This window comes from Sminthopsis crassicaudata, chromosome 3 (assembly GCF_048593235.1).
Source record: "Sminthopsis crassicaudata isolate SCR6 chromosome 3, ASM4859323v1, whole genome shotgun sequence".
Taxonomy (NCBI): Eukaryota; Metazoa; Chordata; class Mammalia; order Dasyuromorphia; family Dasyuridae; genus Sminthopsis; species Sminthopsis crassicaudata.
The window spans coordinates 395,960,908-395,974,210 of record NC_133619.1 but is presented as its reverse complement, the minus strand read 5'-3'; the positions used below and the strand labels follow the sequence as shown (position 1 = coordinate 395,974,210).

The 13,303-nt window shown below is 46.1% G+C and overlaps 1 protein-coding gene across 1 annotated transcript; it reads right to left on the bottom strand.

Moving 5' to 3' along the window:
• Positions 1–1,378: 1,378 nt before the first annotated feature.
• UPK2 (uroplakin 2) lies at positions 1,379–4,942 on the bottom strand. Its single transcript, XM_074302317.1, has 5 exons — positions 4,742–4,942; positions 3,642–3,773; positions 3,326–3,464; positions 3,058–3,128; positions 1,379–2,867 (listed from the first exon to the last, which is right to left on the bottom strand). Exons 1-5 carry the CDS (start codon positions 4,797–4,799, stop codon positions 2,731–2,733), a joined length of 537 nt encoding a protein of 178 aa, XP_074158418.1. The 5' UTR covers positions 4,800–4,942; the 3' UTR covers positions 1,379–2,730.
• Between the last annotated feature and the right edge of the window lie 8,361 nt (positions 4,943–13,303).

Below are 13,303 nucleotides of genomic sequence, written 5' to 3'. Positions count from 1 at the left end.
ATTCTTCTAAACATATTTCCACAATTATAATGCTGCACAAGAAAAATTAGATCAAAAGAGGAAAAAATGAGATAAAAAAAAAAACAAGCAAGCAAACAATAAAGATGAAAACACTATATTGCGATCCACACTGAGTTCCCACAGTCCTCTCTCTGGATGTAGATGGCTCTATTACAAGTCTAGTGGAATTGGCCTGAATCATCTCAAGAGCCAAGTGTATCGCAATTGATCATCCCATAATCTTATTTCTGTGTATTATATTCTCTTGGTTCTGCTCACTTCACTCAGTATCATTTCATGCAAGTCTCTCCAGACCTCTCTGAAATCATCCTGCTGGTCATGAGAGGGTGACATATTAGAGAGATGCTGTAGAGGTGAAATTGGTAGGCCGTGACAGCATCTTGGATATGGGTGATGAGAGATAGTGAGGAGTCAGGATGATTCCTGGGTATGGAGCCTAAGGGACTGAGAGGATGATTCATCTACAGGAATAGAGAATTAAGGAAGTGGGGAAGGAATGGGGAGAAAGATATTAAATTAAGTTTTAGATGTATTGAGTTTAATATACAAAGACCTATTCTATTTGGTGTTTAATTAAAAGCATTTTTAAACAATACTTGCACGCCAAGGACTGGATTTTTTCAGATGAACTGTGGTCCCACCTCCTTCTAGCTCCTAAATTGTCTCTCTTCTCGCTTATTGGAGGTTCTAAAACAATGGCCAGTTTATTTTATGTTGACATTACCTTAGGGTACTTTCATTCATCCAAGCATTTGTTAAAGCCCCTCCAATATCCTCCTTTGATACTTACTCTGCTCTCATGGTGTGAAGTCCTCAGCCTGTGCAAGCTCTGGTAGGTTCTATTTAGCCTGAAAGACTCCTAGTTTAGGCCAGTGATGTTTTCATCAATCTGAGAATCAGCCTAATGTTTTTAACAGAAAGTTAACCGGCCAAGAGGTGACACATTTTTTGTGTCCACAGCAGCTTAGGAAGACACTTTTTTTAAGGCTTGGAATTGGTTGGTGGGGTATCCACATTGATAGCCTCATTTAGTTTACAAAGAACTTTATGGAACAGTGTATGTCATGTTTCCCATTTGGAAATGAGAAAATGAAAGCCGTTGTAATTTGTCAAAGGATAATCAATCAATGGAGCCGCTAAGTGATGCAGTGGATATAGTAATGGATTTAAAATCAGAAAGACCTGAGTTCAAATTCAGCCTCAGGCCCTTAACTAGTTGTATGACCCTAAGTCACTTAACCCAGTTTGCCTCAGTTTCCCCATCTATAAAATGAGCTGAATAAGGAAATCTTTGCCAAGAAAATCCCAAACGAGGTCACAAAAAGTCAGATACAACTGGAATAACTCAGCAACAAAATCAAGTAAGCAAGAAAATATTTATTACTCGCTATATTTCTCGTACTATGCTATCTGATGGGGATATAAAGAAAAGTCACACTGTCTGTGTCCTTATGGAGCATAAGGATAGACAACATATCTACACAATATTTACAAAACTCATGTAAAGTAGATTTAAAAAGGAACCTTGTAAGAAAAGGCACTGGCAGCCAAGAAAAGGCCTTGTGGAGGTGCTGAGATGAGTCTTATAGGAAAATTAGGATTCCAAGAGGCAGAAGGAGGTCGGTAGGGAGAGTGCTTCATGAAAAGCTGGGGAATAGATCTGGATTCTCTGAAACTTGGTTCAGAACTCTTTCTACTGAGCCTCGGAAGCTGTCAGTTCATGGGTGGGTGGGAGGGAACAAACCAAAATCAAAACTAATCCTTTTGCTTCTTCAGATTGGGGACTATCAGGCCTGAGGGAATAGAGGTGTGTATTTGTGTGGGGAGGGGAGGAAGGAGAGAGAGACTGGCGCTAAGACAAAGGTACCAGACAATGTCTTCTGAGGACTTTTATGTTCAAATAGACGGGCTTCGTAAGGAAACGTTTTCAATGTCACGATCTACTACTCTCTTCTACCCTAAAGGTGCTGATTCTTCAGTGTGAAGGTAAATCTTACCTCTGGCAGATTGACCCTGGGATCTCATTCTAAAGCTGGAAGGGACCCCTAGTTCAATTGTATCAAACTCAAGTAGAAATAGCTGGACCTCTATGAGGGGAAGGAGGAGAGAAGGGAGGAAGGGGGGAAGAAGGTCTCATCTCTGCTGGTTCTAATGTTTTGCCTTTAAGAAGAAGGAGCAGAAAAAGGAGGCTGAGGAGCGAGGCAACATCCACACTTTATTACAGGAAATAGGCTGGGGGCACGGTGGACGGGTGGCCCAGATCTGGGAAAGGGGGGGCAGAGAGGCTGAGAAGCCTGGGAGCAAGTAGGGTTTGGGGAGGAGTAAGAGACCTCATTTCTTTTACAATTCTCAGATTCTATTGGAAGATTGGGGTACGTAGGGGAAGGATGTCTGGGCAGAACTGGGGATTTAGCAGCCTGTAAACTCCACAGAGTTTATCTAAACTTTCTATCACCTCCACCCTTTAGTTCCGGGCTTGGCTCACTTTTGACCTTAAAAAGTGAGAGACCAATTGAATGGAGGAGGGGGGGGGAAGAGAAGACCATGTGAAGGGATGAGGTGAATTGAGGGCCAAGTGCTTGGGGAATGGGGAAGGCTGGAGGCTGGGGGGTTGGGGGGAGGGCTGATGCTCCGGGAGTGGACCCCCAGGGCCCCGGAGAGGAAGCCCATCCATCTCTGTCTCCGGGAGGGACGGCTCTCACTCGGGCTTCATTTCCGGGCTCCGAGGACCAGAGCAACTATGAAGCCCACGACCAGCAGGAACATGGCCACGGAGAGCAGCACTGTAATGACTATCATGCCCCCGGTGCGAGCCATGCCCAGCCCCAAGGTCTCCACTTTTCTTCCTGTCGTGTCAAATGAGAATGTATGTAAACTGTTGCAAAACTGAACTCAATAACTCTTCCTTAGTGGAATGAGGAGAGATTTAGAGGCTGAAGGGAGGAGGGGAAGGGGCCTGTGGAATTCCCCAGCCTGGAGCTCTCTGCCCGGTCCTAAGGCGTAGGTGAGTCTGGGGGCTGGGAGGGGGCTACTCACGAGGCAGGGTGGCCATCCGGACTCTGTTACTGGATTCTATGGTATTCCCTTTCACCACGGAGTAGGAGACGCTTGGAAGAAAAGGGAGTTGTGGGAGGAGAGGGACACAGCTCTGTGCCGGTCTCCCCTTCCAAGACCCCTCTCTGAGCTGTGCCCAGGCTCACCCTGCCCTCTCTAACAGTGCCCTCCTCCCTGCAGAGGAAGGCTTGCCCCCTCCTCCTTCCACCCTTTCCCCGGCGGGTGCTTGGTTCTCCAGGTAGAGACCTACTAGTAGCTGGTGCCAGGTATCAGGTTGGTGACTTGGTAGGCACTGAGTCGGGTGACGGTGAAGCTGCCGCTGCTGTACACCACACTCACCAGGTCCCTTCGCCCTCGGCAGGGGGGTACTATAAAGTTGTGTGTCAGGCCTGGGCGGGAAGAAGGGATAGAAGGGGTGGAACCGACTTGGGGGACTGCAGTGAGGTGGGCTGGGGGCAACATGTGCCTGGGGAAAGGATTGGAATGAAGGGAAGGAGGTACCCAGGCAAGGATGGCCGGGGAAGGCCCTGGGGGTTAGGGTGTTCAGGGGAAGGAGGTGTCCACACCTGTGGTTTCATTTATTCTTCTTACAGTCAGGGCGGCTGTGCCCCCTGTGAGGTGGCAGGGAGGTAAGGCAACTAGAAAGCTCTCTGCCAGCGCGGGGGACAGTAGGCCCGAGATGCTGGAGATGTTGAATTCTGCAGGAAAGCGTAGGAGAGAAAGCTTGATGGAGAAGCTGAGCCCTTTCCAACCTTTGTTACCCGGCCTTGGACTCAAACCTCCCTTAGGGCATCCAGAAAAAGAACTAAGGAGACTGCATGTAATCAACACATGCTGGGTTTACTTCTTTTTCCTCTCTCTCCCATGGTTTTTCCTTTTTGTTCTGATTTTTTTCTCCCAACATAATTCATAAAGCAATGTGTATTAGAAATAGAAATTGGGGCAGCTAGGTGGCGCAGTGCACAGAGCACCAGCCCTAAAGCAGGAGGACCCCAGTTCAAATCGGGTCTCAGACACTTAGCATTTCCTAGCTGTGTGACCCTGTGTAACCCCAATTGCCTCAGCAAAAAAAACCAAAACAAAACAAAACCAACCAACTAAACAAAAAAACCTAGAAATTTGCTGGAAAATTTATTAGAAAAAAAAAATGAAGACTGGAATGACCTGAAAAAATCAAAAAATAAGAAACCCTAACCTCCTGTTAAGGAGGTTAAATTAAATTAAATTAAAGGAATCGGGGGTCTGGCTTCTGTCCTTGACACTGGCATCCTTTTACAGAGCTTTTGGAGGCAGAGCCCAGCCAATGCCCGCCTGACCACCAGATGGCAGACTCGGGCCACCTGCCAGGGGATTCAGACTGAGAAGGCACCGAGGATATTGGGATCTAACACTTGTTACCCAGAAGATGAGGTCTAGAACAGAATTCTGGACCTGACAGCTCTAGATCCTCCCTGCTTCTCCCATCCTCCCCTTCTAGGCTGAAGAGCACTCGGGGCGCCCACTGTTCTGGGACAAGCACCCTCATACCTTCTATCCGTATGGGTCCCCAGTACTTCTGAGCTCCTCTGGAGACAAGGTACCCCCAGCCCCCTCCCCCTGAGGGGAATCATCTCCCGAGCCGAGCCGGCAGCCCTCCCCCTCCCCCTGCCACCCGCTGAACCCGGACCTGCAGCCCCCAGATCCAGCAGCACCAGTAGAAGCAGGGTGGGCGTCAGAAAGGCCATGGTGGGCGAAGTCTGTGCTGGCTTTGTCCCCGAGGCCTGTGCAGGCCGGGCCCTGGGGTGGCCGATTTTGTCTGAGTGATGGGAGGGGCTGCAGGGGAATCCTGCCCAACCTGCCCCCTCTGCCCCGAGCCTGCAGGGCCCCCGGGACTGGTTTTTCAGGAACAGGAACAGGCCCTGAGGTCCCAGACAGACTGAGGCTGGGTGGGACTCCTCAGGCTTTTGCTAATGATTTACCAAGTCTCAGGGTTGGAAGGAACCTCAGGTCATCCAGTGCAACTTTCTCTGGTTGTCCGGCCTCCAGGCTCAGGAAGCGCTCTCTGTGGGTGACCTCCCCTTCTCCATCCCTCCTGTGGGCTCAGGGGGACAGCCAAGCAGCCGCCGGGAATAGTGCCCTTTCTACCGACTGCTCACATCACTTTGCCTTACTCAGTCTCAGTTTCTTCTTCTGCAAAATTGTATCACCGTTGTTCCCAGGGCTGGGAATCCAAACCTCGAGGCTTTAAGCGCTGGCTGCGGTTACTACTCGAGCTGGTGGTGACATGGAATGACTGATTGCTGAAGGGCCCATGCTCCTTTCCTTCTCCCCCATGTGCGCAGACTGTGGAAGTCCTGCCCATGAAGTCTCAGGACCCAGCATGTTAGCGCTGATTCGGGTCCCTGCGGCTGTGGGTGTTTTGATGTGCCCAGGACACCAGGCGTGTTGGGGCGAGTTCCAGCGTTCCCAGGTGCCTTGGTACTCAGGGAACTGTACTCGGTACTCAGGGAGGGAGGGACCAGGCTCCTTAAGGACGCCTGAGACAGGCCGGGGAGAATCTGGGCCGGGGCACAGCAGCCACAGTGCCCCGCTGAAGGGGCACATCTAGGTCTGTGCCATCCCCTGGGCGGAAGCTTTCTCTGGCTCTGGGTGCTTCAGGCCCTCTTCCTTCCATTGCTCTCCCCCGGCCCTTCCCACCACCCCTCAAGGGGGCAAGGAGAAGGTGGCCAGCTTGGGCTCCGGGCCTGAGAGGAAGGGGAAGGAATGACTCTAGGTAAGGGCTGTGGTGAGGCTGCCCTGTGGAGCAGCCTGAGAGAGGGAAGGAAGGCCTGTTCTGTACAGTCTATTACTCTTAAAAGTTGATTTGACTGGAAGAAAGACCCCAGGGTGAGGGGAAGCCAGTCCATCTCACCTCCACCGCCGTTCTTTGCTCAGACTGAAGGGAAGGGCTCAGGAGGCCCCTCCCAGAGACCTTATCTGTGAGAGGTGCCCCAGGAGGTCCCAGACAGAGACCTGAATGCACCTCCTTCCCACAGAGGGTGGGGGATGAGTCATTCCCCTCCATTTCCTCCCCTCACCCAGCTTCTCCATCCCTCAGATTGTCCTGGAAATTTCCCCAGTAATACTGTTCTCAGACAAGGTGGTGACTGCCCAGTGACTATGTAACAGTGGGACCGTCTCCGGCTTAGCAGCAGTGGGAGCGGAGACCAAAAAAATGGGGCAGCAGGTAAAATAGGAAGGAGTCTCAGAGATGAAGGAGAGCCTGGAGTTTGGGATGCAGAACTTTGAAACTTTGACTATGTGGTGACTTAGTTCCCTGAGTGTCATTCTGCCACGTGTAAAATGGAAATCATAATACCCGAATTCCTATCTCATGGGGGTGTGGTGGGGTTCAAAGGGGATGGGGGAAAGCTTAAAGCTTTAAAGTAAATGCAGACACTTGGCTTGGCCCCAGCCATGGCTCCCTGTCAGAGGGGGATCTGTTCTGTCGGACAGGGTTTGGGAAGGCAGACACCATCAGGTGCACGAAGTGGCTTGCATCAATCTCTGAAGTACAGCAACCAGGTCAAAGGGCGTTGGTTCCTTTGACTAGTTCAATTCTAGATAGTTTCTGTAGCCTTTTACCTGCATATGTGACCATTTCACACTTCCTTCCCTCCCTAAATGGGCTAGTAGTGTAATAGACACAATATAGTATTTAAGAAGCAGTAAAACGATCCACATTTGTTCTCTTCATTGAAAAAAAATAAAAAATAAAAATTTTAAGACCTCAGTTTGGGCCCAGAGGACTTGCTTTTGAAGCCTGGCTCTGTTACTTTACCAGTGTGACCTGGGCAAAGTTCCTCTATTTCTTAGGACCTTAGTTTTCTCATCTGTAAAATGGAGTGAGGGGAGAGAGAGTTAGACCGATATCAGAGTCTTTTCCAACTTCAAATCACTGAGTGGGTAAGGAGGGAAAGGACCATTTGGTCCACCCTGCCCAGGAAACAGTTACTACAGGATGCACGAACCATCCTTTTGTCTTGAGAATCAAGGTCCATGATGCAAGGTAGGAGAGCATAATGATGGCTGCATTGAGTACAGAGCTCAATGAGGGGCATGGTAAGGCATGAAGAGACTTAGAAGTCCATTCTGTAAGGCTGAGGTCCAGGGTTCTGTAGTGGTAATAGGAGGAAGTTTAAGGGGCTGGACCTAAAACAAGAGGCTGGGTTGCTAAGAAACTCTCCCCTTACAATCTTGTTAAATGTTCTGAACCTTTCCTTTTTTTCCCCCTAGGTCTTGTCCTCCCTCCCTCCTTTCTTTTCTTCCTTTTTTCTTTCCTTTCCTCCCCTCCCTCTCTTTGTTTGTTCCTTCTTTCCTTTGCTATTCTGTACTAAGACTTCAGTTACTTACCAGTCTGGCAAAACCTGGGACTAGAGCGACTGTTCAGAGTTCTCATATGCTGAAAATGGGGAGAAGGGCCCTTAAAGCTCAATGTGACCCCAACAGTGATGATTGCTGTCCATGGTGAATTCAGTATGATTGTCTCCCTCCCCCCCACAACAAGGTGACTGAAACAGTGACTGTATGGCAACCCTTGAGAAGCAATAGGAAGCCATGCTAACTAATGCACAGAGTGGCTGTATTCTGCTTCTTGAATTGTGTATTCAGTCTCCCTTCTAGAAACCATGTACTCCTCTCAAATGAGATAAAGTATGTGAAGGGGTAGTGTATGGCATATATATATTACCCATTCTATCATCTCTGTTTCTTTGGAGCCTTAACAAGTTCTTTTTCATGTATAGCTTCTTCCCTGAAGCCTTCCCTGACTCCAGTGGTAGTATGTGCTCTCCTTATCTTTTGATTACTTTGGACTATATCTTAGTTCATTCTGTTTCTCCCGATGTACAGTGTATAGTGTTGTCAGTCAGGGGCTTTTTTCTTCTTTTCCCCTTTCGATCCTCTGCCCAGCACAGTTGGTGGTGTTTAACATTTTAATCAATGACTTAGATAAAGACGTAGATGATGTGCTTATTCAATTTGTAGATAACTCAAGCTGGGAATAATCACTCCTATGTTCAATATGATAGAGTCAGGATTATTTATATATATAATTTGCATAGCCATTCCTCAGTAGGTGGATGCTCCATTTCCAGTTTGGGGCTATTACAAAAAGAGTTGCTATAAATACTTTTGCACATTTGTTTTTTCTCTTTGGGGCCTAGGCCTAGGAGTGAGATAGCTTGGTGAAAGGGTATCCAACTTGTGGGTCATGGTTCCAAATTGTCTTCCAGAATGACTATACCAGTTCAGAACTCCACCAGCAGGGCATTAGTGTAGCTGTTTTCTCATGGCTCCTCTAACATTTTTCATTTTTACCTTTTGTCATCTTTGTCAGTCTGATAGGTCTAAAGTAGAAACTTCAGAGTTGCTTTTCTCTGCATTTCTTTATTTGTGATTTCGGACATTTTGTCCCATATGTTGTTGATAGCCTAGTTTTATCCTTTGAAAACTACCTATTCATATCCTTTGACCATTTATGTATTGGGAAATGGCTCTTGATCTAATTCAATATTGAGAAGCATAGTATCAAAAGCTAGAGAGATTTTAGCGTTCTTGTACTTTGTACCTAGGAAGTATTATGTTTAGTTGTGGTTGCCTCATTTTGGAAGGACATATAAAAAACTGGAAAGCATTTAGGAAAAGGGCAACCAGAATGAGGAAGGGACTTAAAATCCACATAAAACTCTCTTGAAGGACATAGGAGTGTTTAGCCCAGCTAAGAGAAGATGCGGGGAAAGGTGGATGATAGTGGATGAAAAGATATGTTATCCGCCTCCAGGTATTTGGATTGTCACACAAAAGAGAGGATTCGATTTTTATTTGGTCCTACTGGATAAAACTAAGACCAATGGCTGGAAATTAGACATAGTCTTGATATCAGGAACAATTTCCTAATAATCAGAGCCATACAAAACTGAGATAGGCTGTCTCCCTCAGGACATAGCAGCTCCTCCCAAACCAGAGGGTCTTTGAGCAGACGTTTGAAAGCAATTTGAAGTTGCTATAGAGGGGATTCTTAGGTATGAGTTGAGCTAAATCGAGGCTGAGGTGATATACTACAGTGCCATGCACATAGTGAATGTTTAATAAATGCTGAAATGAAATTAATATTTCCTGGGGCATTTCTACTTTTATTATTATTACTTTATTTTGCTGAGGCAGTTGGGGTTAAGTGACTTGCCCAGGGTCACATAGCCAGGAGTGTTAAGTGTGAACTCAGGTCCTCCTGATTTTAGGGCTGGTCCTCTATCCACTGTGCCACCTGGCTGCCCCAAGGGGCATTTCTATTTTAAAAGAGTACCTTAGGGAAAGTTATTGCATAACCCAAAGATATAAACGTTAGCATTTCGGTTATCTGGGGGGAATTTTGGGGTTAAGCTATTCCTGAGAGGAGACTGGTGAGGATAGGAAGTTACCCATCAACTCAATCACAAGCTACTAGAAGCTGATTCTGTGGGGATGGGAGAGAGATCCTTTAAGAATACAGATTTCTATATTGCTTTGCACACTGCCTTCTCTACAACCATTATGTGAAGGAAGTAGGGTAAGCTTCCCATTTTGCAGATGAGAAAACAGATTCAGAAAGGTTGCTTGATTAGAGTATCTCTATTTTACAGGTGGGGATACTATTTATCACAGAGTTTATTTATCTTACCTAAAGAAGAACAACCAAGCCAAGTGTTGGAATCAAGGGCATTTTAGGGCTGAGACCCAAATCTTTTCCCCTCCATCATTCTGCTTAACTGAATATAGCAATGGGATGATAGGTTGAATGCTTCTGATCTTGGATACAGGGCACTGAGAGCCTGGGGCAGAGATGTATGGGTGGACTACAAATTGATTCATGTCCTCTAAAAGAAAAAGAAGATCCTGTTCCTTTAAGCATCCCACTCCTCATTCTTCCCCCTCCTCACTACCCCTATCCCTCTCTGGGTTTCTGGAGGAGCAGAGAGTTGGAGCCGTCTTCTCCCTGCCCTGCCGGGCTGCTCACTCGCTGCTCTAGAGGCTGTGCTTTGCGGTCTCCATAGAAACCATTAGTTGCTAAGCAACTGGAGCATCATCTGTGCTGAGCTCTCGCATCTAATTATCCCATCACAGTGGCTGAGAGGGGTTTGGGGAGCCGGGAGGAGTTGGGTGGGGGTGAGGCCGAGCAGAGGAGCAAGAGGATAACTCTTTTAATGGAGCTGATTCGTTGACAAGACTGAAGTCATTTAAAGACACAGAGCCCTCTCCTCAGGGGCCCTGAAATAATAAATAGGCTGCATGCCTGGGGTCCCTGCCTGAGATCTGCTTTTCCTATACCCATCTCTGCTCTTTCTTCTCCCTCATTCCCCCCCCCCAATCTCATCATTTCCTTGCATAGGCTATTCTTCCAAGACTACTGGGTGAGCTATCAGACCTCTGGGACTCACCCGTCCTCTTCTGGTACTCTGTCCCTTAATTTTCTTTTGGGGATTACAAGCTTTTAAGGTTTGAGAGCTGGGAGGATCCTCAGAGATCCCCTAGTCCAGCCCCTTCATTTTTAGAGATTCAAAGTCACTTGCCCACAATCACAAAGGGGGAAGTTACTCTGGCCAGCCACTGCAGGGAGAGAGCAAGAACTCATTTGTAGCTGATAAATTAATTGTCTGCCTGCTTGTCTTGAGGGGGAGGTGGCAATGTCAGCTTTGATGGGGACCATTGCCCTCCTACTGATGAATATCATCTTTGTTGTTTCCCCCAGAGTCTAGCATAATGCTTTGCCCATAATGAAAATACTTCACATTTACTTCAGCAGTTTAAGGTTTGCAAATTCTCTGAGGTAAGTAGGAAGTATTATTATTATCCTCATTTTACAGATGGAGAAACTGATTCTTAGAGACTCACCTATCTAGGAAGTGTCAGGGCCATTAGGATTCATTTCATTATTCCACTCTGCCACTGTGTCAGGGTCCTGTGCATCAAAAGCCCTCAATAAATGCTTTTTTGATAGCAGCGGTTCACATTTACTTAGTGATTTGAGGTTTATAAAGTGCTTTTCAGAATAATAATAATAATAGCACTTACAGGACATGTTAAGGTTTGTAAAGCATTTCCGGCAGATATATTTCATTTGATCCTCACAGAGATTCTGGGAGGGAGAGATCACTATTATCCTCATTTTAAAGATGAGAACTTTAACGATGAGAGAGGTAAGTGTCTCTTCTGAGGTGTTATGTATAGTTGGCATTTGAGGCAGGTTTCAGATCCAGGTCTTACTGACTTGTTCAGCTCTCAGTGTCTGCAGAGCCACCTTGCCACAACAATCATGGTCAGATAGGTAGGGCAATTATTATTTATTATCTCCATTTTACAGATGAGGAAATCGAGTCTCAGAAAGCATATGTCACGTGCCTATGATCACTCAGCTACTAAAATTTTCTATCAGATTTTAAAATGGGGCTCCTGACTTGAAATAAAAAATGTTCTTTCCACTCTAGCCATGAATTGCTAGACTGTTGTTTACTTTGAATAAATTATTTCAGTTTCCTGAGTTTTTCCCTTCATAAAATGGAGAGGAGGATTATGACTTTCCCTCACCCAAAATGTGAAAGAAGTTTTGAACATACTGCTATTAGAATATAAGGATTTATTTTCACTACTACATTATAATGAAAAGAAGGGGAAAACAGAGGGAAGCCTATTTCCTCTGCATCTTAAAATGAGTGGGTTAGACTGGGCGGTCTTTGAGGATGCATCAGTTTATGATCTGGGAAGGGGGGACATAATGAACATATTGCCAATGTCAGACTTATAATCTTGTAACATTGATGTAGGACACAGTGCTGGTCAGTCTACAGGTGGGGACTAGGGCAGGCCCCAGTTGAGATTTCCTTCTCTGGGGATTAGTAGAAACCATGGGATAGGGGCAGCTAGGTGGCGCAGTGCATAGAGCACCAGACTTGAATTCAGGAGGACCCGAGTTCAAATCTGGTCTCAGACACTTAACTCTTCCTAACTGTGTGACCCTGGGCAAGTCACTTAACCCCAGCCTCAGGGCGGGGGGGGGGGGGAGACTGATCTGGAAAACAGGTCAGAGAAAGAAACCATGGGATCACCTAATGCCCTGTAACTCAGTTCCCATTGTTTTCTGATAGGAGGGAACCAAATTTAGAGTTCCCTCCAAATTGAAGTTTCCTTAGTGCTTTACTGTCCCTTCCCAAGTCCCACCAGTCTCCTTCCTTTGGGGGTGGGATGGAGTAGAAAACAGATTCCCAAAAGAAAATTGTGAGATCTATTCTTGGAAGCATAAGAAGCAGGCTGAAATCTATGACTAAGGATAACAGTAATAGTCACATGCATTTGTTGACATTCTCATAATTTCATTTTAGCAGCAGCTAGGGGATGCAGCCTATGGAGCACTGGATGGGCCTAGAGTATGATTTGAGGAAAGACTTGTATTCAAATATAGCTTCAGACACTTTCTGCTGTGTGATTGTGGACAAACCACTTAATCTCTATTTCTTCAACTGGGGATAATGAACCCTGCCCTGGGAGGGTTAAATGAGATAGTTGTAATCCGTGGCTGACGAGTAGTAGGTGCTCTATAAGTGGTTAATTCACTTTCCCCCTTCCTCCTTAATCTCACACTAAGATAAGGGAATTGGTATCTCCATTTTTTCATATGTGGAAAATAAGGTTCTTTGAACCATAGAGTTGGAAAGGACCTTAGAGGTCATCCACTCAAAACTTCTTGAGTTTTAAATGAGGAAACTGAGTCCTGAACTAAAATGACCTATTGGAAAAGAGGCAGAAGTCTCAAATGGAATTTTAGAACACAGGCACTCAAAAGAAATAATGAACAGGATGGTTTTAGAAAAGCTAGAAAGACTCAACAGGAACTGATACTGAGTGAAGTGAGCAGAATTGGGAGAACAGTGTACAGTAAGATTATGTCATGAGCTACTGTGGTGGACTTGGCTCCCTCAACAATGCAGTGATTCAAGACAATTCCAAGAAACTTGAGATGGAAAATGCCATCTGCATCCAGAGAGAGAGGTATGGAGAGGGAATGTGGATGGAAGCACAATATTTTCACCTTTTTTGTTCTGTTTTTCTCATAGTTTTTTTCCCTTTTGTTCTGATTTTTCTTGTACAACATGACAAAGAAATATGTTTTAAAGAATTGCACATATTTAACCTACATCGGATTGCTTGATGCTTTGGGGAGGTGGGAGGGTGAGAAAGG

Bases quoted from the DNA above. Each gene is read 5' to 3' on its own strand.
- UPK2 (XM_074302317.1), bottom strand. From the start codon at position 4,799: ATGGCCTTTCTGACGCCCACCCTGCTTCTACTGGTGCTGCTGGATCTG. The intron at 3,774-4,741 runs GTCCGGGTTCAG...GCTTTCCTGCAG, and splicing joins GCTGGATCTGGGGGCTGCAG to AATTCAACATCTCCAGCATC. The intron at 3,465-3,641 runs GTGTGGACACCT...CTTCCCGCCCAG, and splicing joins AAGAATAAATGAAACCACAG to GCCTGACACACAACTTTATA.